General features: G+C 35.7%; 1 protein-coding gene across 1 annotated transcript in view; it reads right to left on the bottom strand.

The window, feature by feature from the left end:
- CDH12 (cadherin 12) overlaps positions 1-26,541 on the bottom strand; it is a 234,760-nt gene that overhangs the window by 66,508 nt on the left and 141,711 nt on the right. Inside the window, exon 4 of the mRNA XM_018065476.1 lies at positions 21,504-21,671. Within this exon, the coding sequence (XP_017920965.1) occupies positions 21,504-21,671 (168 nt within the window). The remainder of the gene's footprint in view (positions 1-21,503; positions 21,672-26,541) is intronic.

The following is a 26,541-nucleotide window of genomic DNA, read 5'->3' as shown; positions in this document are numbered from 1 at the left end:
TGCCTCCATGGGATTCTCCAGGCAAGAGTACTGGAGTGTGGGTTGCCATTTCCTTCTCCAGGGGATCTTCCTGAGCCAGGGATTGAACCCAGGTCTCCTGAATTCCAGGTAGACTCTTTAACCTCTAAGCAACCAGGGAATCCCAATGTAAAAGAATCCAGGATATAAGACATAGATTAAAAAGATGCACAGAGAGATGATAGAATAATAGATAGATGAGCACACAGAAAATAGAAGAAAAATATTTAGATACTTAGAAAAATAAGGTTATGTATCTTAATATTTATTAAAAAAAGTTTATCCTAATATTTATATTACGGATATATTATGACCTTGAAATAAGTCATTTTTAGTTTAGTGATTATACTCATTGAGTAAATATTTCATTTTATTATATTTATATTATATATGTTATAAATATAGGATACATAAATAGGATAATATTTTATTTTTTAATAAATACTAGGATATATAACCTTATTTTTCTAAGTATCTAAATATATATACATATATTTAATCTATAATGGATTTAAGTATATTGTGCTATAGTCTAATATTAAACTTAAATTTAATCAATTTTTCCTGCATTTCCTTCTAGGTATTTTTACATACTTTTAAAATCAAGACATAAATTTCTCTCTCTCAATATTTTATCTTTAAAGAAAAAAGTAAAATGCTTGCTTTCTGCCACCAGGGGGAGGACCAACATTACTCTAAATTTGATACTGAGTCAAGCCTAAAAAAAACTCTATAAAAATTACAGCAGAATCACAAAAAAATACAATATCCCACAAAATTAAAACATACGTTGTTTACAAGAATTTGAAAAATTTTATAAGGCATGAGATTAAGAAAAAGATATAGGTTATTTTATTGATATCTCACCAATAAAAATATTAAACAGTAGTCTGTTTAAGTCAAAATAAGGAAAGAAAGAAAATAGGAAAATCAAAACTAAAATCAAAACTAAACACAAAAATACAAAGTTTCAATTAATAATGACTTTGATTAAACTTTGTATTAGTTTATTTTGGATTGTAATTTCCTATAAGTAAAGCAACCAGGGTAATTAATTTGATTTGCATTTCTAGTTACATTTATAGCAATTAAATTAGGAAGGAAGTATGTTTCTGGATAGTGAAGTTCATTCAACATGCTATATTACAATATTACAATCATTTCCTTTAAGAGATATGAGAAAAAATAATAAATCACATTAGGGAGATTCTGCCAAATAATTTATTCTTTACTCCCAACTGTTTTTATAGGTTTTATTGTTCTTTCACAATCAGCTTCAAAATTTTATAAATTAATTAGCCCTGGTAGCTCTTAATTTTTGCCATCTCCCTTTCTACCACTCCCCCCAAAAGATTTATACCATTTGCTCTTATTTATATTAGCCTTGCTGCTAAGTCGATTCAGTCGTGTCCGACTGTGCGACCCCATGGACGGCTTCCTACCAGGCTCTTCTGTCCCTGGGATTCTCCAGGCAAGAACAATGGAGTGGGTTGCCATTTCCTTCTCCAATGCATGAAAGTGAAAAGTGAAAATGAAAAGTGAAAGTGAAGTCGCTCAGTCGTGTCCGTCTCTTAGCGACCTCATGGACTGCAGCCTATCAGGTTCCTCCATCCATGGGGTTTTCCAGGCAAGAGTACTGGAGTGGGGTGCCATTGCCTTCTCTGATATTAGCCTTATTTATATCCATTTAATGGACATTGCCTCAATGGGACATATATTTAGTCTCAAGAGAGTTAAATATTCACCTAAATCTTTCATTTGCATGTAATAGAAAATATACTGTGGTATAAAATTCTTGTTTAATTAGTTAATTTAATAGTTAACTGTATGTTGTTGTAATTATTCAGTTGCTAAGTCATATCTGACTCTTTGCAATCGTATAGACTGCAGCACACCAGGCTTCCTTGTCCTTCACTATCTCACTGAGTTTGCTCAAATTTATGTCCATTGAGCCAGTTACTTTATCCAACCATCTCATCCTCTGCCAGCCCCCTCTCCTTTGGCCTTCAGTCTTTCCCAGTGTGAGGGTCTTCTCCAGTGAGTCATCTCTTTGTATCAGGGGACCAAAGTATTGGAGTATCAGCTGAAGTCCTTCCAATGAATATTCAGGGTTGATTTCCTTTGAGATTGACTGGTTTGATCTCCTTGCAGCTCAGGAGACTCTCAAGAGTCTTCTCCAGCACCACAATTCAAAAGCGTCAAAAGTGGCTTAGTTGTAAAGAATCTGCCTGCCAATGCAGGAGGTGCAGGAGACATGAGTTCTATCCCTGGGTTGGGAAGATACCCTGGGGGAGAAAATGAAAACTCACTCCAGTATTCTTGCCTGGGAAATCTAGACAGAGAAGCTTGGTGGGCTATAGGCCATGGGGTCACAAAGAGTTGGACACAACCAAGCACACAGGCTTTCCAGGTGGTGCTAGTGATAAAGAACCTGCCTGACAACGAAGGAGACATAAGAGACACGGGTTCAATTCCTGGGTCAGGAAGATCCCCTGGAGAAGGAAATGGCAATCCACTCCAGTGTTCTTGCCTGGAGAATCCCATGGACAGAGGAGGCTGGAGGCTACAGTCCAGGGGGTCTCAAAGAGTCGACATGAGCTAAACCACTTAGCACACACACACGAACAATATAGCAGCCTTCAAAAGAGATATGAGAAATCTCTCTAAAAGAGAAAATGTTATATAAATAAATAAATTGACATAGACCAAATAAGAATACTTCAAGTGGCAATAATGGAGCATTAGGTAGACATTATAAGATAATTTGGGTTGAAAAACTCATATTTTCTATCAAACTAGCAATTCTTCACAGACTATAATTATGATTCATTAGGTTTCATTCCTTAAGCTCTTAACAGAGAGGCTAGCCTATAGAGTTGCTCAGTGTCTGTGGTCTTAAAGTAGGGGTTGAATTTGAGGCAACAAGAACAAAGAAAAAGAATAAAATCATAGGTAACATTTTATATACTAATCGCCTACAGAAAAGGTAAAGACAGATATCAAGGGGAATTTGTATGAGTTCAAATAGCCATGATTATATAATCAGAACATGATGCAGCTTTTTCAACCTAGTTTCTTTGGAGCATAAGTGTCTCACCATAACCATAGTAAACTCCTACCCTGTTGAAGCTCTCCTGAGATGTAAGCAAGCATAAAGATGCCTGAATTCCTGTTTAATGCAGCAAGAAAGCATGTGACCCAGACGTTTAGTACAACGTCTCAGCTGCAAACTCCAAAGAAAAATGCAAAGGCATAGAACATGTGAGATATTGTGTATTTCTTTTATTCTTTTCTTCTTAATGCCTATGGTTTATCAGAAACGTGTCTGCATTCTTTGCATCTCTCTGTGTGCTTGTGATATTGAATAGAAGGAGTACCAAAAGCCGTGACTCGATAGTGTGATCTGTCATGGTCTACTCTCATGGTACACCAGTAAGTGTTAGGACAGTTCTTGAGCTTTTCCAAATAGAGTGGTGGAGGCATAGGTTGAAAAATAAAGTGAAAGTGAAGTCGCTCAGTCATGTCTGACTCTTTGCAACCCCATGGACTGTAGCCCACCAAGCTCCTCCATCCATGGGATTCTCCAGGCAAGAATACTGGAGTGGGTTGCCATTTCCGTCTCCAGGGGATCTTCCTGACCCAGGGATCAAACCCAGGTCTCCCACAGAGCAGGCAGACCCTTTGACCTCTGCGCCACCAGGGAAGACCTTAAATACAAGAATACAGTCTCTTAGAAAACCTCCTATAGAGACACAGAACTTCAGACCCAAGTACTAACATCAAAGAATTCAAGGGAGGAAAGGAAGCCAGGTTGAAAGAAGAAAGGGGAGGAGGTGGAAGAGGGGCATGAAAGGGGTGGCCTTACAGATGTCTCCTGCCACCTACAGATGCCTAGGCTTTATGGGACTTTTCCCTGGGCCTCCAGAGAAGGGAGGACTGGAACTCAGCCCTACCAGAAATCAGACCAGACTAGAACCAGAATTCGAGTTCTCTGCCAAGAGGAGGTGATCAGTCTCCAATCCTCAGCTCAGGCTGAGGGCGCTTCGACCAGATTCCTGCATCCAGGACCGGGGGACTAGAAAAATGGGGGAGGATAGGAAGGGTTAAGGAGAGGAAAGAGAGAGGGCAGGGGAGAAAGGTCAATAAAGTCTCCCGTTCCTTAAATGCTCCTTTAACAGGGTGTTTATGAAACGTGACTTTGTGTGCTCAGTCGATCCTTCTTGTCTTTCTCTTTGCAACCCCAGGGACTGTAGCCCACCAGGTTTCTCTGTAAATGGGATTTCCCAGGCAAGAATACTGGAGTGGGCTGCCATTTCCTTTTCCAGAGGATCTTCCTGACCCAAAGATGGAACCCGCGTCTCCTGTGTCTCCTGCATGGGCAGGTGGTAGTCAAGCATAGTTGGAGAAGGCAATGGCACCCCACTCCAGTACTCTTGCCTGGAAAAATCCCATGGACGGAGGAGCCTGGTAGGCTGCAGTCCATGGGGTCGCGAAGAGTCGGACTGGACACTTCACTTTCACTTTTCACTTTATGCATTGGAGAAGGAAATGGTAACCCACTCCAGTGTTCTTGCCTGGAGAATCCCAGGGACGGGGGAGCCTGGTGGGCTGCCGTCTATGGGGTCGCACAGAGTCGAACACAACTGAAGCAACTTAGCAGCAGCAGCAGCAGCAGCAGCAGCAGTCAAGTGTAGTGGATTTCAAATTAAAAACATGAACAGCTGTACATGGTGGTGATAGTGATGCATCACTGGAGCAAGGGGAGTATTGAATGAAATCTTTAGGAAAATATTTGCTAACATAATCTTGGAATATTTCTTACTCTATTCTATCTATTTAAGGGAAGCAAATAAGTTACATGTTAGGCTTAGGTTTAGGTTTGTTTCTCACTTGAATATTTAAAAATAAAAGTAATATAATCAAAAAATCAAGGAAAATAATCTAGTCTGGAATCATCACTTAGGGATTATGGTTAGTGAAGGCAAAGTATTTAGCCAGAATTAAGACCATTCAATGTTTAGAGAAAAAGTTGAAACTCAGGAAGATTATCTAAAGGACATCAGATAATACAAAGCATAGATGAAAAAGTTCTCCTTTTCAAGACGATATGCTGAGATATGAGTTCTATGTTTTATAAAAGAATATTTTATGAAGCTAATAACAATAAATGTGAAGATAGCTATTATTTGTATTATGCTATCAATATATGTTAAGTAGCAGCTTAAGAGTCCCTTAGACTGCAAGGAGATCCAACCAGTCCATTCTGAAGGAGATCAACTGTGGGATTTCTTTGGAAGGAATGATTCTAAAGCTGAAACTCCAGTACTTTGGCCACCTCATGCGAAGAGTTAGCTCATTGGAAAAGACTTTGATGCTAGGAGGGATTGGAGGCAGGAGAAGAAGGGGATGACAGAGGATGAGATGGCTAGATGGCATCACTGACTCGATGCACGCGGGTCTCAGTGAACTCTGGGAATTGGTGATGGACAGGGAGGCCTGGCGTGCTGCAGTTCATGGGGCCGCAAAGAGTCAGACATGACTGAGCAACTGAACTGAACTGAACTGAACTGAGCAGCTTTAAAAAAGAAAAAAAAAAACTGTCAGCATACAGTAAGCCTGCAAAACTCATAATTATCTAATGGCATTGGAAAATCTGTGATTAAAATGAAATACTATCCTTGTCTACAAAAGATCTACTCAATAACATGCCACTAACATGCCCTACCCAAATTAATATATAATATAAGTAAAGCAGTGGTTTCCCATTTACATCATTTTTGTACACTGAGGTTTTGGTGTACATAAAACAAACACATACAGAGCACTGAATTTTCTGTTGTTTACATAAGAGGTATACATATTAGTAAAGTGGAAGATGCATTCATTAAGACAAGCATTTCTCAGCAGAACATCATAGTTGGTAATAAAGCCTGCAGGATATGGAACAAGTCAAAAAAATTGTGCATTAGTCTTGTCAGATTGCTTACACTCTGTCATTTTATTTTCAATGACTTGACATTTTATCACTTCTAGAAATTCAACAGCAATAAAGCTAGGGTCATTCAGATTAATTCAAAACTGAAGTAAATCTTCAACTGTGCCAAACTTGGATGGCTTTTGATGTACTATGTAATTACACTGCCATCATTTTCTGGGCATCCTACTTTTGACGCATATGAAACATCTTAATGGCACTACCTGTCCAACACAGATTAAGATATGAAACAGGTGACAAGAAATTATTCACAGTGGCAATACTAATATATACTTACATATTTATCAATATGAATGCTATGCTTAAATATTAGAACTAATAAATGAATTCAGTGATGGTGTAGGATCCAAAATTAATTTGCAGAAATATGTTGCATTTCAATACACTAGTAATTAAATACTGGAAGAAAAATTAAGGAAGCAATTCCATCTACAGTTCCATAAAGAATAAACTATCTACAAATAAATATAACCAAGGAGGTGAAAACCTCTACTCTGAAAAATACAAGATATTGATAAAACTACAATCTAAAGATTTAATGCAATCCTAATAAAATGCAAATAATATGTTTCACAGACCTGGAAAAAAATCTTAAAATTTGTATGAAACCCTCCAAAACCACTAATAGCTGAAGAAATCTTGAGAAAAAAGAATAAAGCTGGAAGTAGTGTGCTCCCTAATTTCAGGCTATAGTACAAAATCAGCCATAAAAAAAGAATGAAATCTTGCCATTTGCTGCAACGTGGATGGATCTAGAGGGTATTATGCTATGTAAAATACAAAAATACAGAAAAGGACAAATATCATATGATCTCACTTACATTTGATATTTGAGAAACAAGACTTGCATTGTTGTATCGCAGAAACCAACACAACATTATAACAATTTTTTAAAAATATTTTAAGAAACTTACAAAACAAAAACAGACTCAAAGATAAGGAGAATGGGGCCTCCCATCTAGCACAACAGTAAAGAATCCACCTGCCAATGCAGGAGACAAGAGACGTGGGTTCGATCCCTGGGTCGGGAAGATCCTCTGGAGGAGGGAATGGCAACCCACTCCAGTATTCCTGCTTGGAGAAGCCCATGGACAGAGGAGCTTGGTGGGCTACAGTCTATAGGGTTGCACGACTGAGAGATTGAGCATGCACGCATACACACACAGACACAGAGAACAAACAATGGGTGATTTCCAGAGGGGAGGGAAGTTTAGGAGATGGGCAAAATAGGTAAAGGGAACTAAGAAGTGTATATACTTACAGTTATAATATAATCACAGTGTTACATAGTACAGAGTAATGAATGTCATCAATGCTATTGTAATAGCTTTCTATGGGGATAAATGGTCATTAGATCTATTGTACCGATCTTTTAGTGATGAACTTAAATGTCCAATCGCTATGTTGTACACCTGAAACTAACATGATGTTATATATCAACTATGTGTCAATTTTTAAAGGTAAATTACTACTACTACTACTACTACTACTAAGTCGCTTCAGTCGTGTCCGACTCTGTGTGACCCCATGGACTGCAGCCCACCAGGCTCCACCGTCCCTGGGATTCTCCAGGCAAGAACACTGGAGTGGGTTGCCATTTCCTTCTCCAAGGCAGGAAAGTGAAAAGTGAAAGTGAGGTCGCTCAGTCGTGTCCAACTCTTAGCGACCCCATGGACTGCAGCCTACCAGCCTCCTCTGTCCATGAGATTTTCCAGGCAAGAGTACTGGAGTGGGGTGCCATTGCCTTTTCCGTAAATTAATTATTGATATTTGCTACAAAATGGATTAACTTTTAAACATGTTAAGTAAGACATATGATATAAAGGATTAAATATTGTATGAATCCATTATATGGGGTATACAGATAGACAAATCTATAAAATAAAGTAGATAAAATTATGCCTGGAAGTTGGGGAGGCAAAGGAAAGGAATGGGGGACCTATTTTAATGGGTATGCAGTTTCTTTGAGGATGATAAAAATAGTCTAGAATTAGATCATGGTGATGGTTACACAACTGTGTATATATAATAAAAAGCACTGAATTGTATACTTTTAAAAAACAAAAAAAAAAGTAAAAAAAATTAAAAAGTTTAAAAAAAATAAAATTTAGAAAATAAATGTATATTACTGTAAAACTGTTGATTCAGTGATTGAAGTCAAACAATAGTGATCTGTATGTATGATTTACCATCTGATTACAAAGAAGTAAAATGTTGCTTTATAAACATTTTAGTGTTTTAATTACTTAAGTGTGTTTGTGTTTGTTAGTAGCTCCATCATGTTTGACTCTTTGCGACCCAGTACGCTATAGCCCACAGGCACCTCTGTCCATGGAATTCTCCAGGCAAGAATACTGGACATGACTGAACGACTAACACACACACACATACTGGAGTGGTTTGCCATTCCCTTTTCCAGGGATCTTCCCAATCCAGAGATCAAACCCAGGTCTCCTGCCTTGCAGGCAGATTCTTTACCATCTGAACCACAAGAGAAGTCCTAAGCACACAAAATGATCTTTCTTTACCTATAGAAAATAAAAAGGAAATGAAAGCAAACATCATATCGCATGTGATGTTAGCTCATATTTTACAGAAAAGATAATAATATCGTATGGAGGATAGATCAGCTCCTGAACTTTCAGACTATGACACATCATATTACCAATAGTCTAAAAAAGTACAGTGTGTAAGATGCAATAAAACCCTTTTCCTTTGTCTTCCACTGTTCCTACAGAGTTTCTTCATTTGCCTTTTCTGCTCATCTTTAAATAGGCAGTCCTATGTTGACTTTAATTACCAAAATCTGAATTTGGAAATCAGACATTTCTAGTATATCATATTTATTAATGTTTTGATCCTTAAGCAAAATGAAGACTTATCTCATCTGCCACTCCACCTCCAAGCCAAACTGGACTAGGGCAGGTGGGGCTTCAGTTTAGAAGTGGATGTCTTTACAGGATTTCCCTCTGTCTTGTCATTCACTTACCAGTAAAACTCCCATCCTGGCTTACTTCAACACAACATCACTGAATACAGATTTGAGAGGAGATGTGCATAAGTGACTGCGAGGAGGCAGTAGAGCCAGCTCCAACATACAGATGAGGACACTGAGGTACAAACATGTAGCTACTTACAGTCAGTAAGTTGAACCAATCAAGTGTTATCTCTGCTCTAAACTACAGTTCCTTATTTGGTCTGCCTATTCACTTTGGTTTTTTCTGCCTAGTGTCAGTCAAGTGGAGACAATTGTTGAGTTATCAAATAACCCCTTTACAAATACAAATAATTCAAGTTCTTCTTAACTTCAGCTGTATTGATGAATGCAAACTCCAATTAAGGGTGGATTGAGTCTGTTGGATAGACATGGGCAAAGTTTCTCTTTTAGGTGTTTATAAAATAAATATCAATGAAGATGCAGAGAAGAGAGCATTAAGGGATATAAGAGGTTTCCAGGAAAGTCATTTATCTAAAGATAAAATGATTTCTGCACCCAAAAAAGGAAGGATGTTTATCACATCTCTTTCAGTTCTTTCAAATCTCTCTTTCTTTTTACATAGCTCCCAAATTTCAAGTACGATTATTTTTATATTTAATTCCATAGTTCTACTGATTTGTAGATTCAGTAAACATGTGGTTATATTTCGATGCAAAACAAATTACTCTTTCTAATATTATTCTTTTTCAAGACTTTATAGTGAAACTTCCAACAAAAAATTCTAAATGAATTATGAAACAAAAACCCATTTATATTACTTAATAATTGTCAGAGATTTCCTGGTAGCTGGGGGCTTCTCTGGCGGGTCAGTGGGAAAGAATCTATGTGCCAGTGTAGGAGATGTGGGTTCAGTCCCTGAGTTGAGAACATGTCCTGCAGAAGGAAATTGCAACCCACCCCAGTAATCTTGCCAGGGAAATACGATGGACAGAGGAGCCTGGCAGACTACAGTCCATGGGGCTGCAAAAAAGTTGGATGAAACTTAGCAACTAAAAAGTAACAACAATGATTGTCAGAATAACAACTATTCCTGATTTTCAAATATGTATTAATATATGTGATTTATATAACCACTCCTCCCATTACATAATAGTAAGCGTGATGGAGAGCTTGGCATGAACACACAACATTTCAAGTGCATCAATAATCTTCCGCTGTACATTCATTTTATGGAGTACATTTAGTTTAGTTTAGCTTTAATTCAGTCGCTCAGTCATGTCCAACTCTTTGCAACCCCATGAATCACAGCATGCCAGGCCTCCCTGTCCATCACCATCTCCCCGAGTTCACTCAAACTCACATCCATTGAGTCGGTGATTCATCCAGCCATCTCATCCTCTGTCGTCCCCTTTTCCTCCTTCCCCCAATCCCTCCCAGCATCAGAGTCTTTTCCAATGAGTCAACTCTTCGCATGAGGTGGCCAAAGTACTGGAGTTTCCACTTCAGCATCATTACTTCCAAAAAACACCCAGGACTGATCTCCTTTAGGATGGACTGGCTGGATCTCCTTGCAGTCCAAGGGACTTTCAAGAGTCTTCTCCAACACCACAGTTCAAAAGCATCAGTTCTTCGGCCCTCAGCTTTCTTCACAGTCCAACTCTCATCCATACATGACCACAGGAAAAACCATAGCCTTGACTAGATGGAGCTTTGTTGGAAAAGTAATGTCTCTGCTTTTGAATATGCTATCCAGGTTGGTCATAACTTTTCTTCCAAGGAGTAAGCATCTTTAAATTTCATGGCTGCAATCACCATTTGCAGTGATTTTGGAGCCCCAAAAAATAAAGTCTGACACTGTTTCCACTGTTTCCCCATCTATTTCCCATGAAGTGATGGGACCAGATGCCATGATCTTCGTTTTCTGAATGTTGAGCTTTAAGCCAACTTTTTGACTCTCCTCTTTCACTTTCATCAAGAGGCTTTTTAGTTCCTCTTCACTTTCTGCCATAATGGTGGTGTCATCTGCATATCTGAGGTTATTGATATTTCTTCTGGCAATCTTGATTCCAGCTTGTGCTTCTTCCAGCCCAGCGTTTCTCATGATGTACTCTGCATAGAAGTTAAATAAGCAGGATGACAATATACAGCCTTGACATACTCCTTTTCCTATTTGGAACCAGTATGTTGTTCCATGTCCAGTTCTAACTGTTGCTTCCTGACCTGCATACAGATTTCTCAAGAGTCAGGTCAGGTGGTCTGGTATTCCCATCTCTTTCAGAATTTTCCACAGTTTATTGCGATCCACACAGTCAAAGGCTTTGGCATACATTTACTATTCCCTTAAAACCTCCATTAAATATATAAAACTATCTTTCGTCCTTGTCTATTTAATTTCTGATTCACCTAACAAAACACAATAGGTGAATAATTCTCATTGACATTTTCCAATAATTTCACAAAAATAGGCCACATCAGAGATTTTACTATAAATTATAAATAGATTCAGCATCTTACAAACTATGGTCTTCAGAAATGTTTGAAATTCAAATTCACCTGGTAATATTTATTTAGCCAAAAGTTTGACTTTTCAAAGATTTTTTGAAATATTCTGATGCCGGGAGTTGGTGATGGACAAGGAGGCCTGGCGTGCTGGAATTCGTGGGGTCACAAAGAGTCGGGCACAACTGAGTGACTGAACTGAACTGAACTGAACTGAACTGAACTGAACTTACTGATGCTAATCTAGAATAGTGATATTTATTAATAGTCACTTTCCACATAATATTTTAGTTTCTTTTAAGCAAAACTAATTTTTTCAATAGCAACAAGTTCATTCATCTGCAAATTTTATTTCTAAATATTCATCATATGTTAATGCATCATGTGCACATGCAATAGTTTAAATTTTCTGTAATTGTCTATATTTTATTAGTTGACTATTCCATATCTCTTCCCTATTTTGTTGCTTATACCTAAAATGATTCACTTGCCTATTACTTCTCATTGCCCTTTGCATAAATTCTATTTTTCATTCTTTCAAGGACAGCTTCAAATCATTTTTGATGAAACTTGTTCTTGTTCCATTTTTTCACAGTTATTTAAATTATGTGTTACGTTTTTTCAGTGTTTTAGTATATTTTGTTACACAGTTGCTGTTCCACTGATTAACTCTTATTAGATATTTCAGAGATAGCATTGACAATCTTTCCTTCAACATCCTCTCAGATATACTCTGTAATGATCTGGGTGCCCATCTTACACATTTGTATATCTCTGTGTGCATAAGTCCATCATTTACATTACTTCAAGTAGTATAATTGTCCATTAATTTAATCTCCCCATTATACACAGAGATGCTTGAGGGAAGAGATTAATTTTTTATCTCCTTTATATAGTACAAAAATGAGATAGCCATTTATTCCTCAATAAAACTAGCAATCCATGAAACATTATTCACTAAAGGATACAATTTATTGTGTCCAATATTTGGTAATAAAATGTTTCTTATGTACAAAATTTTTTAATGATTTTTAGTATTGTTTATGCATGTTTAACTCATAAATATTGTAGAAGTCCAATTTCTTTGCCTATTTATGCTTAGACCAATAGTAAGGCAAATATGAAATAGATTTAAATCATGTGAAGTAAGTGGAAATTTAGGATGCTTTCATAACTGTGATTAAAAATGTACACCATTGTTAGAAATATGTTTAAATGTTTGAGGTGATAATTTCTAAGGTTCTCCTTATACTTTCATCATTCCCCTTCCTGGACTTATACTCAAAATTAAAGATTTATATCCTCTTTATTCTAATTAAATTCATCCATGCCTCAAGTTACCTTTATCACTTCTATCTTTATGTTAGAAAAGCTTTCTCTTTTTTTTTGACTTTGATTTCTCTTTGAAACGTTCTGTATTTTCAGCTATTTTTCCCTGATTTTCACTAATTTCAGCATATCAACAGAAAAACTATCCCTTAGTTTAAATAATTTCTTTGCCTGCTCTTTATTTTACTTATCTCTGAATCCAGCAGATCACAAAGTCCTTCCTGTTCTGCTACTTCAGATTTCTCAATTCTGCATCTATCTATTCCAAACAGCTGCCCTAGGTTTGTGCCATATCTTCTCTCTGCTTCAGTGTTTACCAAATTATTTTTCTAACTTATTGATTTATGACATTGCCACTCTAATCAAAAGCACACACATACATATGTCTGTTTCAGGTTCATGGCACTCTGCAACCAACCTTCTCTCTTTCACTCTGTTAAATTTTTAACTATATACACATTTCTTCTTAAATTCTATATCCTTCATAAATATTTCATAACAATTCTAGCTTGATCAAATAGCTGTATCCTCTTTACACCAATAATTATTCTTATCATATTACAATTTTGGAATTTTATAGTGGTTGTTATTTATTTATACATATAGATATATTTCTTATAGAGTACACTGTAGGGTGAGAAGAATAAAGAGAGTATTATTCAATTCATATCTCTTAAGAATCAAGAACAAGTATCATAAATACATATATTTGATTATATAGAAGCGGCAGGAATTTTTGACAAGGCAATTTTCAAAGGCTGCTGCTGCTAAGTCACTTCAGTCGTGTCCAACTCTGTGCGACCCCATAGGCAGCAGCCCACTAGGCTCCTCTGTCCCTGGGATTCTCCAGGCAAGAAAACTGGAGTGGGTTGCCATTTCCTTCTCCAATGCATGAAAGTGAAAAGTGAAAGTGAAGTCGCTCAGTCGTGCCCAACTCTTAGCGACCCCATGGACTGGAGCCTACCAGGCTCCTCCGTCCATGCGATTTTCCAGGCAAGAGCACTGGAGTGGAGTGCCATTGCCTTCTCCTTTTCAAAGGCTACAGTAATAATATAAACTTAAAGCATTTTAAGACAACTGGGGAAATGATATGAACAATCAGAGCATATATTCTTTACTCTGAGTAAAACTGTTTGATAGTATTAATATTATCGTTATAATTGCCATCTCAATGACATCACTTGCTGTCCATCTCATAAACTTAGCTTCTCTGAGAATCTGCTAATAGGGCAATGGAGCAACCAGGTTCCAATCTTCTATACTTTGCAACATTGAGAACAGGACCAAGTAGATCATAAAAAAGTGTCAGCACTATTTTAAAAAGATTCATATACTTATCCACAAAGCACAGTATGATATTCACAGGGACAATAATAAGAGAGATGGTTTTAAAGTTCTATTGTTTTTCATTTGGTTACATCTGCTTATACAGTCTACTGAAATTCAGTAGACCCGTCTCACTGGAGAATTGGGAGTGCAAAGTTTTTCACTGAGCTTGCATTCAAATTGTATTCACTTTGATAAAATTTGAATTCAGCCTCAAAGCGTCAGTATCTGACATTCATAAACTCTTTGGAAGATGCCTAAGCAAGATATAAAAATGTATATAAGTGCTTAGTTGTTAAAAAAAAAAAAACTTTCAAAATACTTAATTTAAAATGACTGCAGTTTAGTATGCAGTCTCCACCCATACAGGTGAAATTTATAAAATTCCTATAAGGAATAGAATTTTGTGCAAATTAAAAAATTCTCATGAGATGCAAAATAATTAACTCATTACCTCTAGTTAATGAATAATGAAAAAGCCATCTCAGAGAATCAACACTTGCCCCTTCATCACTGTAAACTGGTGGATTTCAAATTGTGCCCTGCAGACTACCTATACCAGAGTCTATTGGAATGCTTATTTACAATCCAGATTTCTGGGTCTACGCTCTGTCAACTGAAGCATCGCTTTTATCACTACAACATAGGATCCCAAAGGATTCCTAAGGCAAACATGAATTGAGAACCACTGGGAGACCACTGGTGAGTAAGTCCCAGATTATCAATTGTATGTCTTATCTTCAGGAGATAGTTATTTTTCATTTGGTTTTATTTAAATAGACAAAATTTGGGAATTAAACTGAAAGCATTTATTCCACTTAGTGAAAAGCTGGTTTTATAATGTGCTTTGGCTTATTTTTCAAGAATAGAAATAGAATCATCAAATATAATGACTCATACCTACATTCTATGTGAGAAGTAAAAAATTTTTGCGTATAAACTTTTTGTTTTTTAATCCCTAAAATTTATAATTTTTAATGCTTTTTTAGGGCTTCCCAGTTGGCGCTAGTGGTAAAGAATCATCCTGCCAGTGCAGGAGATGTAAGAGACCCAAGTCTAATCCCTGAGTTGGGAAGATCCCTGCAGGAGGGCACAACAACCATACTCCAGTATTCTTGCCTTAAGAATCCCATAGACAGAGGAGCTTGATGGCCTATGGTTCATGGAGTCACAAAGAGCTGGACATGACTGAAGCAACTTAGCATGCATGCACACAATGCTTTTTAAACATTTCCTCCCAAATGAAGATAATATCTAATTGTCAAATATCATAGATACATACAATATTAAAGATCAACTTATATAACATTTTTGTCTTAGTCATACCTTTAGGAGGTATTGAGCAGCTGAACACACACACACACACACAATGTAAAAGCCCCAGATTAGAATAAATTGTCAGAGAATGCTAGAAAAGTGGTATATGTTTGAAATTTCTTAAATAAAATTTAACTATGGGAATTAAACTGTGTATTAAAGTTGATGCTAAATTGGCACTAGTATTATATTTGAGAAACATACACAAACATGAGTTTATATCATTAACCCCTTCACATATTATTTTTTTCTTGCCACTTACAACCAACACCCATTTCCAATTAAGGAAAGTCTTAACATTCATTTGATCTACACTGTTAAATTTGCATACAACTGATCTATGCCACTCTTCCAATCTCAAATATTTGAGTGAAGCTGAAGCAGGCTTTCTCACTTAAATAGCAGTGGAACTTACATAAGACCAATTATTTTAGTCATTTTTCTTCTGCTATTTCATTCAGAGTAATTGCTACCATCTCTTTCTAATTCTTTCACTTAAAATAACATATTGGAGACAGCAATAAGAACAGAAATCCCACCTTTGCCTCAGAGGCGTCTTTAGAATCATGCTGGGGTTTTTAACAGTTTATTTGTGCTTGACCAGCAGGTAGGAAGCAAGCCCTTGGCCAGAGTCTCCAGATGAACTAGGAGATGAGATTTGTACATATTTCATACCCTAACAGGCCCAGAAGGAGAATGTGAAAAGAACTGAAGTGATTCGCAGCATGTACATATTAAGCCGCTTCAGTCCTGTCTGACTCTGAGACCCCATGGACTGTAGCCCACCAGGCTCCTCTGTCCATGGGATTCTCCAGGCCAGACTACTGGAGTGGGTTGCTATGCCTTCCTCCAGGGCACATAATTACATATTCAGCTGTATCCTGGGCGCTCAAAATTCAGGAAGCATTTTTTCCTGTAATGTTATTTAAATAAATATATAAATCTATATAAAGTTTTAAAATTTCAAATTGCATATTAAAAACAAGTATAAAATATATAAATATGCAAGTATATCTAAAAATAAATTTAAATCTTGAACATGTATCTTTAATGGGTGATCTCAGTCATCCTCATAACAATCAAACTTTGGATACCTGGGAGAATGTGAAAATACATTTTCGAAGGCTGGATCTGAGTAGCGGTTTTTAGTTCTTTTTTCAGAATAATTTATTACATGGTTTTACCAAGAAAATTTCAGTGTCAAAGCACACCATTTTCTGTTTAACAAATGGTGAACAAAGAGAAAGAGACTTTGTGACCCCTCTGGGTGTAACTGGGTTCATACTGATTCTAATAAAAATCTTTATTAATTACATATTATAATGACTACTTCCTTAAACATAAACAAACTATTATAAATTTTAAACTATTAAAAGAGCCTGTCTTGACCCGGATGCCAAAAAAGTATCGATAGGATGAAATGAAGAGATATGTTTTAATTAAACAGATCAATATTTTTCAATAAGTAAAAATATTTGTATCACCATTTACTTAATAATTCAATAACTAATCTGGGCATCTTGTCACCTTTCTATATCATACATTTTCAATTTAAGAAAACATATATAGTTGGATATAAGTATGTATATATTTGGGCTTCCCTGGTGGCTCAGACAGTAAAGAATCTGCTTGCAGTGCAAGAGACACAAATTTGATCCCTGGGTCAGATTTGGAGAAGGGAATGGCTGCCCACTCCAGTATTCTTGCCTGGACAATTCCACGGACAAAGTAGCCTGGCAGGTTACAGTTTATGGGGTTGCAAAGAGTCAGACACAACTGAATGACTAACAGTTTCACTTTCATGTGTGTATTTATGCATACTTCTGTAGTTTTTGATAGTTTGTGCAAAAAAGATCAGATATTGCTCATTGTGCAGTAGGAATTTTGGCTGATGCATTTAATTCTTTAATTTTAGATTGTTTTTATATTAACTGAAGGACAATAACATTGTTTTCTGGGGTGAATTTTAATATATTTAAATATTTTATTTGTTAAATTAACAAACTGTAGCATGGATACAATGATATATTTTATAAAGTAATGTACTAATATTATTGACATAATTGAATCAAAATTCCTATAATGAGAAACAATCAATATAAACAAATATGTTAGTTATTAGATCAAAACAGACCTTTTTTTATTTGTTTATTTTTTGGCCACACCACACCAAACCACTAATGGGATCTTAGTTTCCTGACCAGGGATTGAACTTGGGCCACCACAGGGAAATCACTGAGTCCTAACCAGTGGGTTGCCAGGGAATTCTCAACAAAATAGACTTACTTTAAAATGTTGCTTGTGACTAAGAAATTGTCTTAAAACAAATATTAATGACCTATGTTCTAAATTCAAATTTGTTTACCATGCAAACAGTTCTTACATGCTTATACTGAAAAAAAAAAAAAAGCAAACACTTCTTTACATTTCCTATAAATTACTTCATCTAAAATATGAAGGGCTTTATTTCACCTAAGTTGCTTTCTTATTCATTATAAAATTATTATTACAGAAGAGATAAGTAAGAGAAGTATTTTGCCTAATGTGAAGTAACCACATCACTTAATTGATTTGATCTCATAGTGTATAATTTAGATAAGCTTGTTAGATGATTTTGTCATTTAGAATTCAAGTAATGGAAACCACCAGTGTTTTGCTGGTAGCTTGTTTTGACAGATTGAGATCCTCAACGGATGTACTTGATTATAGCAGATGGAAGTTATATGACTATATGTAAAAGATTTTACAAAGAAAACTTTTAATCTTCATTTGACTGCAGGTAGAGCTCTTTTAACATAGTGGCATTATTTCTATTTCTAAAACAGTATTCCCTCCTTTTTTTGTGAACAGTACTCTATATTATCTGTGGGACTTTGGTGCAAAACACAGATATCAAAGGTAAATCGCCTTTTAAGAAGGAAAGTGATAAAAAGTTAGAGTTTGAAGTCCCAAAGTTAGAGTTTGAAGTCCCATCATAAGATGAGGTCTTTGGTTCTCCTACCAAGGGGTTGTGTGATCTTGGACAAGTTACTTAACTTTTAATAATAATACAACCTTGCTATTTTATGTTTAAAATTGAGAAACTACTAGACAATCATTGTAAAGCTAAATGTGAATATATATGCAAATCACTTTGCATAATGCATGACACATGGTAACTTATTAGTAAATATCATTGTCACCATCATCAAATTAAATTGGTAGGAAATTTTGATGCCTCAGGAACCATCTATTTTGCAACAATAAAACAGTAAACTATTTACACTTGCATCATACAAATGGCTATGCCATTTAATTTTATTTTCATTTCTAACAGATTTATAGTAGGAAATGGATGGAAATGGGTGCTTAACAATGTTACACATGCATATGTACACACACGAAGTCAAAACAAATTATGATTAGTAAATTTTAAGAAATAATCTTGTTCATTTTTAAGCAACAATGAAATGTAGCTCCATGAAGTTTATCTGAAGGAGAAATTTTTTCCAGCATAATTGATTGATAGATAAGAACTAATATAGCTGGTTATGGGAAATTCTCTTTTTAAGTTACAATATGTATGAAATATATGTTTTCTTGACTTTTATATTCAAATGGTTAATATTTTAGTTTGTCATTTTATGTTATATTTTCAGTTTAATTGATCCATGTGAGAAACACTCCTGCACAAAGAGCCTTGGCTTCTGTAGAGGTGGTTTTTCTGTTTTTAAATGTATTCTGTATTTTCCTCTGAAGGATGTAATTCAAAATGACAGTACATTAAAAAGAGCTTGACACAAGTCATGTAAAGTTTCAAGGGGATTAATTTTTTATTCATGCAAAATGTGAAAAACCCTCTTCTTTCTCATGATTCAAAAATATCTCTCACCCTATTATATTGTCAGGCTATAGTTCAAATGTGCATGTAACGCTTGCATATTTGAAGAAAGAAAATAATTAGATCACAGTGATCCATTTGATATATTTATTCTACCCTTTCATTTCTGTTTACAGTGACAATCCAACATATGTCATGTGACTTTTTGCAGATATGTCTTAAAAGTATGGTTTTAGAGTTGCAGGTAAAAGAAAACAATAGATTTTTATTTTTATATTATGTTGCACTGGAAGAAATTTGAACTGCAGAGTCAAAAAAGGGTTGCTAGTTTTGATGATCTTGGGCAAGTTAATCTCTCTAAGCCTCAGTTTTCTTAACAGCAAAACATGGAATATAAAGACCTCAAAGTATTTCCAAAGAAAATGATAAAGTTCTGACACAGCATGTAAATGCTCTAAAAGTTCAAATACCCTTACCTCCCAATCCTTCTTTCTGGGTCTCATCTAGTTACTCTTAGACGTACAGATTCAACTTTGAATAAATTACAAACAGGCCTGCTGTTTTATCCAGATTCTTTTCCCTAGCAAAGACCTGGAGTTGATTTTCCTGTTGCCCTGGGACCTGAGTGCACCATCTTGGTTCCCTGCCTATACTCGAGTTTCTCTCCCTCTGAGACATGTTCATTTCCTTGTTGTATTCCAGTCTATTTGTCTGATGGCTGCACAAACTTTTGTGAACTACCCTTCATTCATATTCAGAAGCTGTTTCTTTCCAATGGTTGTTTTATACTCCTCATCTGAAAAACTTTACCATCATCCTTGTGAATAAGAGTATTGACACCACCTAAGATCATATCTGTTGTCTCCTATACACTAGACTGAACCTATTTTATATGCACAAAATTCAAAACAGGACTTTAAATCACAATATCACCTTTTATGTAAAAGTATACTAATCCTTCAAACTAGTCTCCTCAATTAGCTATTACAAATTACCACAAATACATAGTAAAAATATTAAAAATCAGTATTTTTCAGGTGAGAATATGTTATTTCTTAATGCCATATGATAGAGAATCAAATACTTTATTTTTTCCATTTACATATTTACTTATACTTTTTCTGTTTCCCTTAATAGAAGAGAAAGAGAAAGGGATGCTCTAGGGCTCTGTTATTAGTCATAACATATTATTTGCTAGCTATTTGTCATACACATCCCATTTGCTAAAGTAGGGTGATTTCTAATTGCCAGTCTTATAACATTTGTTCAGTACACTGATTTTCTGATCACTAACTAAAGATATTTTCACAAAAGATATGTTGGTAGTTTTAAGAAAAAAATGACCAAGTATTAAAGTAACTAAAATCATACAGCTAAAGGAATAAAATATCCATTTAGCTAAATGTTCTCAGCGTTATATACTTTGGTAGATAAACTCACCTGGAAGTAGATGAGGAAAATCAGTTTGCTTTGTTTTATAAAACTGCTCATGCAAAACAGTGACTTCATCAAGTTCCTTATAGAAACAATGATAGAAATATTCACTTTCTGTATTCTAAGTTCTAGGAACACTGAACTACAATCCTAGAAAAGTACCAAAAATCAAACAGGTACTTATTGGTGTTAAATGTAATACTGCAAAAGAAAACTAGATATAACACAGGTGAGAGGTATTCATTTTCAACAAGAAACATTGAATTACAGAAAAGAGATAAGTGTGAATTATTCTATTATCATAGAAACTGTAGCAATTTTCACCTACTGCCAAACAAATAAAATACAACTAAAGTAATGAAATAGCATCACTATATCATATGATATCTCTAGGGAATTATACAGAGATAATTTAACATATATAATTGATAAAGTGAAGACAGAAAATTTTATGTTAGTTGTATAACAAATAGTACAGTGGGATGTGCATCATAAGTCAAATTATACAGCAATTTTCATATTTGTATTACTTTTTCAATTGGTAAGAAATTAGACAAGATCCCAACCTACTATGAATATTTTATTTTCATATGAATTGATAACATAAGTTGTATAATTATTGACTCATTTATATTACTTTATATTAAAATCACACTATGTATGACTCTAATGGAAAAATGTAATTCTGAGGACATTTAATTTTTAGCTTCTGCTTCCTAAAGAACAAAAATGTCTGGAAAATCATTACGAGTCCTGTAAAATTCAATGAAATGTTAAACATTTTTTAAAAAGCTGCACTGATTTAGACTTAACAGGAAAGAACGTACTTTTGGGGAATCGAGGTGGATTGTCATTGACATCTGTGAGGGTGATGTTGACTATTGTTGTTCCAGCTAGCCCTCCCAGCTGTCCACCCATATCCTTGGCTTGGATGAGGACTTGGTATTGTTCTTTGACTTCCCTGTCCATGTTTGGCAAAGCTGTTCTAATAACACCTTAAGGGGAAAAAAAATAGAAAACAAATATCACAAATGTTCAGTTTTTCAAAATAGTCCACAACAAGAAAATGATTCTATATAGATTCTTTAGCAAAGACATGCTAACAAAAATTATGTGTTTTTTTAACTAATTTAGTTTAATTGGAGGCTAATTACGATATTGTAGTGGTTTTTGCCATACATTGACATAGATCAGCCACAGGTGCGTGTGTCCCCCAATTCTGAATCCCCCTCCCGCTTCCCTTCTTACCCCATCCCTCTGGGTTGTCCCAGAGCACTGGCTTTGAGTGCCCTGCTTCATTCATTGGACTTGCACTGGTCATCTATTTTACATATGGTAATATGCATGTTTCAGTGAAATTCTCTGAAGTCATCCCACTTTCAACTTTGCCCACATACTCCAAAAGCCTGTTGTTTACATCTGTGTCTCTTTTGCTGCTCTGCATATAGGATCATCATTATGATCTTTCTAGGTTCCAAATACATGCATTAATATACTGTATTGGTGTTTCTCTTTCTGACTTACTGCACTTTGTATAATAGACTCCAGTTTCATCCACATCATTAGAATTGACTCAAACACATTCATTTTTATAGCTGAGTAATATTCCATTGTATATATGTACCACAACTTCCTTATCCACTCATCTGCTGATGGGCATTTAGGTTGCTTCCATGTCCTGGCTATTGTAAACAGTGCTGCAATGAACATTGGGGTACATGTGTCTCTTTCAATTCTGGTTTTCTCAATGTGTATGCCCATCAGTGGGATTGCTGGGCCATATGGGAATTCTATTTCTAGTTTTTTTAAGGAATCTCCACACTGTCCTCCCCTGTACCAGTATGCATTCCCACAAGCACTGTAAGAGGGTTCCCTTTTCTCCACACCCTCTCTAGCATTTATTGTTTGTAGATTTTTTGATGGTGGCCATTCTGACCAGCATGAGATGATACCTCATTATGGTTTTGATTTGTATTCTCTACTAATGAATGATGTTGAGCATATTTTCATGTTTATTAGTCGCCTATATGTCTTCTTTGGAGAAATGTCTGTTTAGTTCTTTGGCCCATTTTTTTATTGGGTTGTACGTTTTTCTGGTATTGCGTTGCATAAGCTGCTTGCATATTTTGGAATTTAATTCTTTTTCAGTGGTTTCATTTGCTTTATTCCCCACCCCAATAAATTATGTGTAGTTTTAAAAGTGAAACACCCACAATGTCCAATAGTTTGGATATAACTCAATATATTGTGGTAATATCCATTTACTGACATTTGTGCAGCATTGTGGAATATGGTTAAGGACCTCACTAAGTCAACCCCAATTAGACATAATTTACACAGAATCATCTTACCTTTAAAAAATAAATTGTTAAAAATGTATATTTTATATGTACATGCTCAGTCACTAAGTCATGTCCAATTCTTTGCAACTCCATGGACTATAGCCTGCCAGACTCCTCTGTCCATGGGATTTTCTAGGCAAGGATACTGGAGCTTGTTGCCATTTCCTAAGTGGTTACAGTGAGCAGGAGATTTCTAAAAACTGCCATATTCTTCTTCATTCTTATATTTTTAGGATACATATATTAACTTTTTTAAACACTTGAAAAATTTTATTTGTATATTTTCTTTTATTTCTCAGGATTCCTGTCATTAATTTTGGTCACAGATTTTTTTTTTTTAAACTTAGATTTCATTAAGCTTTGCCATTGTAGGGAGTTTTGTCTCTATTATCACCAAGTTACTCCAGCCTCTAATGGAGTGTTCATCATTCAGAAAAAAACTCGGTAAGATTGTGTTGACCATCTGACTAGTGGAATGACTAGCTAAATAAAGGAAGGAATCTATAAATAATTTATAATCATGAATCATTTGCTATATATGCATATTTATATAGCCTACACATTTTCTGCCCTTATGTCCAAGTGTAGAACTGTATTTATATGTATTCATGGTGAAAAAATTAAAACCTTCTGGATTTATTAAATGAATTTTATAACACAAATATATACCCAATAATTGCAAGGGGAGATTGCAGATAATTTGGCTTAAATGTATGTGTGTCTAGTATTGCTATTTCTTAAATAATAAGGCTTACATGAATAATAAATTTAATATAAGTTGTCAACACAAAATATAGAGTCCAAATCATAAACTGAATACATATCCCTAGTTCTTCTGTATTTATCTAATGCTGTTCTTTTGTTAATTTAGATTTAACTACAATCTGAGTTTTCTTCTAGCCCTTGGCAGCAAAAAGTTGCAAAAAAGCAAATTCCATTTTTGCTCCTTTTGTTTCATTTATGCTCTGCTACTCACTTGCTATTTCAATCTGTCTGTCCTTTCTGCAGCTTGGATTTCTGATGTTTCATTTCCAAAGGTCTTAGCTAAGATCTTTCATCTCTACATCTTGGCTTGGTCCTGCATGCCTTAAGCTACATGACTTCTGCCTGCCTTATAATATTTATATTATCTAAATAACTGCCTGACTTTAATTCACGTTCATGCTACAGTTTCCTTTTTTGATAAGATTTGTGTTTACTCAATGCATTTCTAGTATGAACATAGGTCTATTTTTTATTTTACTCACTTCATTTCTAATATGACAATTTCCAATATCACAATGGACTTTCCTTCCCTGGTGGCTCAGTGGTAAAGAATCCAACTGCCAATGGTGGAGACACAGATTTGATCCCTGGGTTAGGAAGATTTCCAGGAGAAAGAAATGGCAACCCATTCCAGTATTCTTGCCTAGAGAAACCCAAGGACAGAGAAGCCTGGCAGGCTACAGTCCATGGGGTTGCAAAGAGTGGGACATGACTTAGTGACTAAGCAAAAACAACAATAAATGCTCCACAGAAACTCCACAGTAATTATACCACAAATTGTAATTAATTTAAAAACAAAAAAATAATTTAAATAGTAGATAAATAAATTCATTAATTTATAATCAATTCCCTACTTTTTAGGCACATGTACATTGAATCCTAGTATGAGTGTCTTCTACCTGATGAACTTTCCAACATATACAATCACGATAATTAGGGTAATAGTAAGAATGAGAAAAAATAGATTTATTTCTGCCAATATAAATGGAAATACATGGTTGAGAGTGTTACACCCTTAAATTTATATATTAAATAATATTAGCCTATCAGGGGATATATTCTCTCGTTACAATCACCCTCCTGTTGTATTTAAGTCTCTCAATTTTGGTGAATCTGCATGTATTTCGTAAAATTGGGTTAGATAAAATTGGGTTTGATAACTCTGATGTTATCAAAATTGATGGGTTTGAATTGTGGTGTTGGTGAAGACTCTTGAGAGTCCCTTGGACTGCAAGGATATCAAATCAGTCCATCCTAAAGGAAATTAGTCCTGAATATTCATTGGAAGGACTGATGCTGAAGCTGAAATTCCAATACTTTGGCCACCTAATGCGAAGAACTGATTCATTTGAAAAGACCCTGATGCTGGGAAACACTGAAGGCAAGAGAAGAAGGAGAGAACAGGGGATGAGAGGGTTGGATGTCATCACTGACTCAATGGACATGAGTTTGAGCAAGCTCTGAGAGTTTGTGATGGACAGGGAAGCCTGGCATGCTGCAGTTCATGGGGTCTCAAAGAGTCAGACATGACTGAGTGACTGAACTGACTGACTCTGATGTCAACTTTTTGTGGTTAAAATAATGTACTACTATATTTGAAAAAAATCATAAAATATTTCATGTGATAATCGAGTATTTGGTGTGATCTGAGTTATTTCTTGAAGTGGCTGTTTGAACTGCAGGATTTAAACATGGGATCATAGAGTTAGTAAACACCTTTACTAAAATATACATTTCATTCAGGCACTTTTACTAGATTTAAGGGTACAGTGGCAAACATGCTTCCATCTGCTTCTGCAGTCCCAGTCTGTATACTTTTCTGGACTTCTTTCTCCTCTGTGGCTTCTGGTTGCCTTAGCCAATATGCAAGAGATTGGGTAGTAGACAGATGATGAGGTTGGGCTTTTCTTTTCATAAATTCCCCACATTCCACACTCTCTCCCGCCATGGTCTGCCTGTCTCTGCCCCCATCCCCTCATTTTTCCACTCCAATGTGGAAACTTCAGTCCCTTCTTACTTCTTCTCCAGATTCTGCCTTATCTTTTATGGTTTCCTTACAATCTGCTCACATGTCCCATAAAGAGTCCTTTTATTAAACTAATTTCAAATTGCCCAACTGGGTATCATCTTTTTTCATCTGGGAAAATAATTGATAGAGTCTCTTACAAGGTCCCTTCATGAATTGTACATTTAATAGGTATGTGTTCCTGTGGAGTGGTGCAAAGCCCATAAAGAAGCTATTAAATGATTAAGCTAATTTCAGATGGTGATTGCTGTTATGAGGAAAGTGAAAGCAAGTGCTTTTGAAGGTAGTATCAGAAATGCCCTCTGTGAGGAAAGACTTTAGAGCTGCAATTCTAGAGAAACGGAAGAGGTAGCCTTAGAAAGAACACAGGGAGGAGTACCCTAGTGATGAAAAGGAGAGCATTACTTCCTCAGAGCTTACAAGAAGAGCACTTGGAGGTCAATGTGGCTGCAGCGTACCACTGTTGAGAGAGATGGTATAAGACCACAGATAGGGACAGAAATGAGATAATAGTTTTCAAAGATAAATAAACCCTCTGGGAAAGCATCTTGAAAATCAACAAGTAGGACTACATCAAACTAAAAAGCTCTGCATAGCAAAAGGGTAATCAACAAAAATGAAAAGGCAGTCTATGGGATGGGAAAAGCCGCCTGTAAACCATATATCTGATAAGAACTTAATACCCATAATAGAAAAGAACTTATGCAGCTCATTAACAACAACAACAAAAAA

This window comes from Capra hircus, chromosome 20 (genome assembly GCF_001704415.2).
Source record: "Capra hircus breed San Clemente chromosome 20, ASM170441v1, whole genome shotgun sequence".
Lineage (NCBI taxonomy): Eukaryota > Metazoa > Chordata > Mammalia > Artiodactyla > Bovidae > Capra > Capra hircus.
Note: the sequence above shows the minus strand (reverse complement) of the source record. Positions and strands in the feature narration are given on the sequence as shown.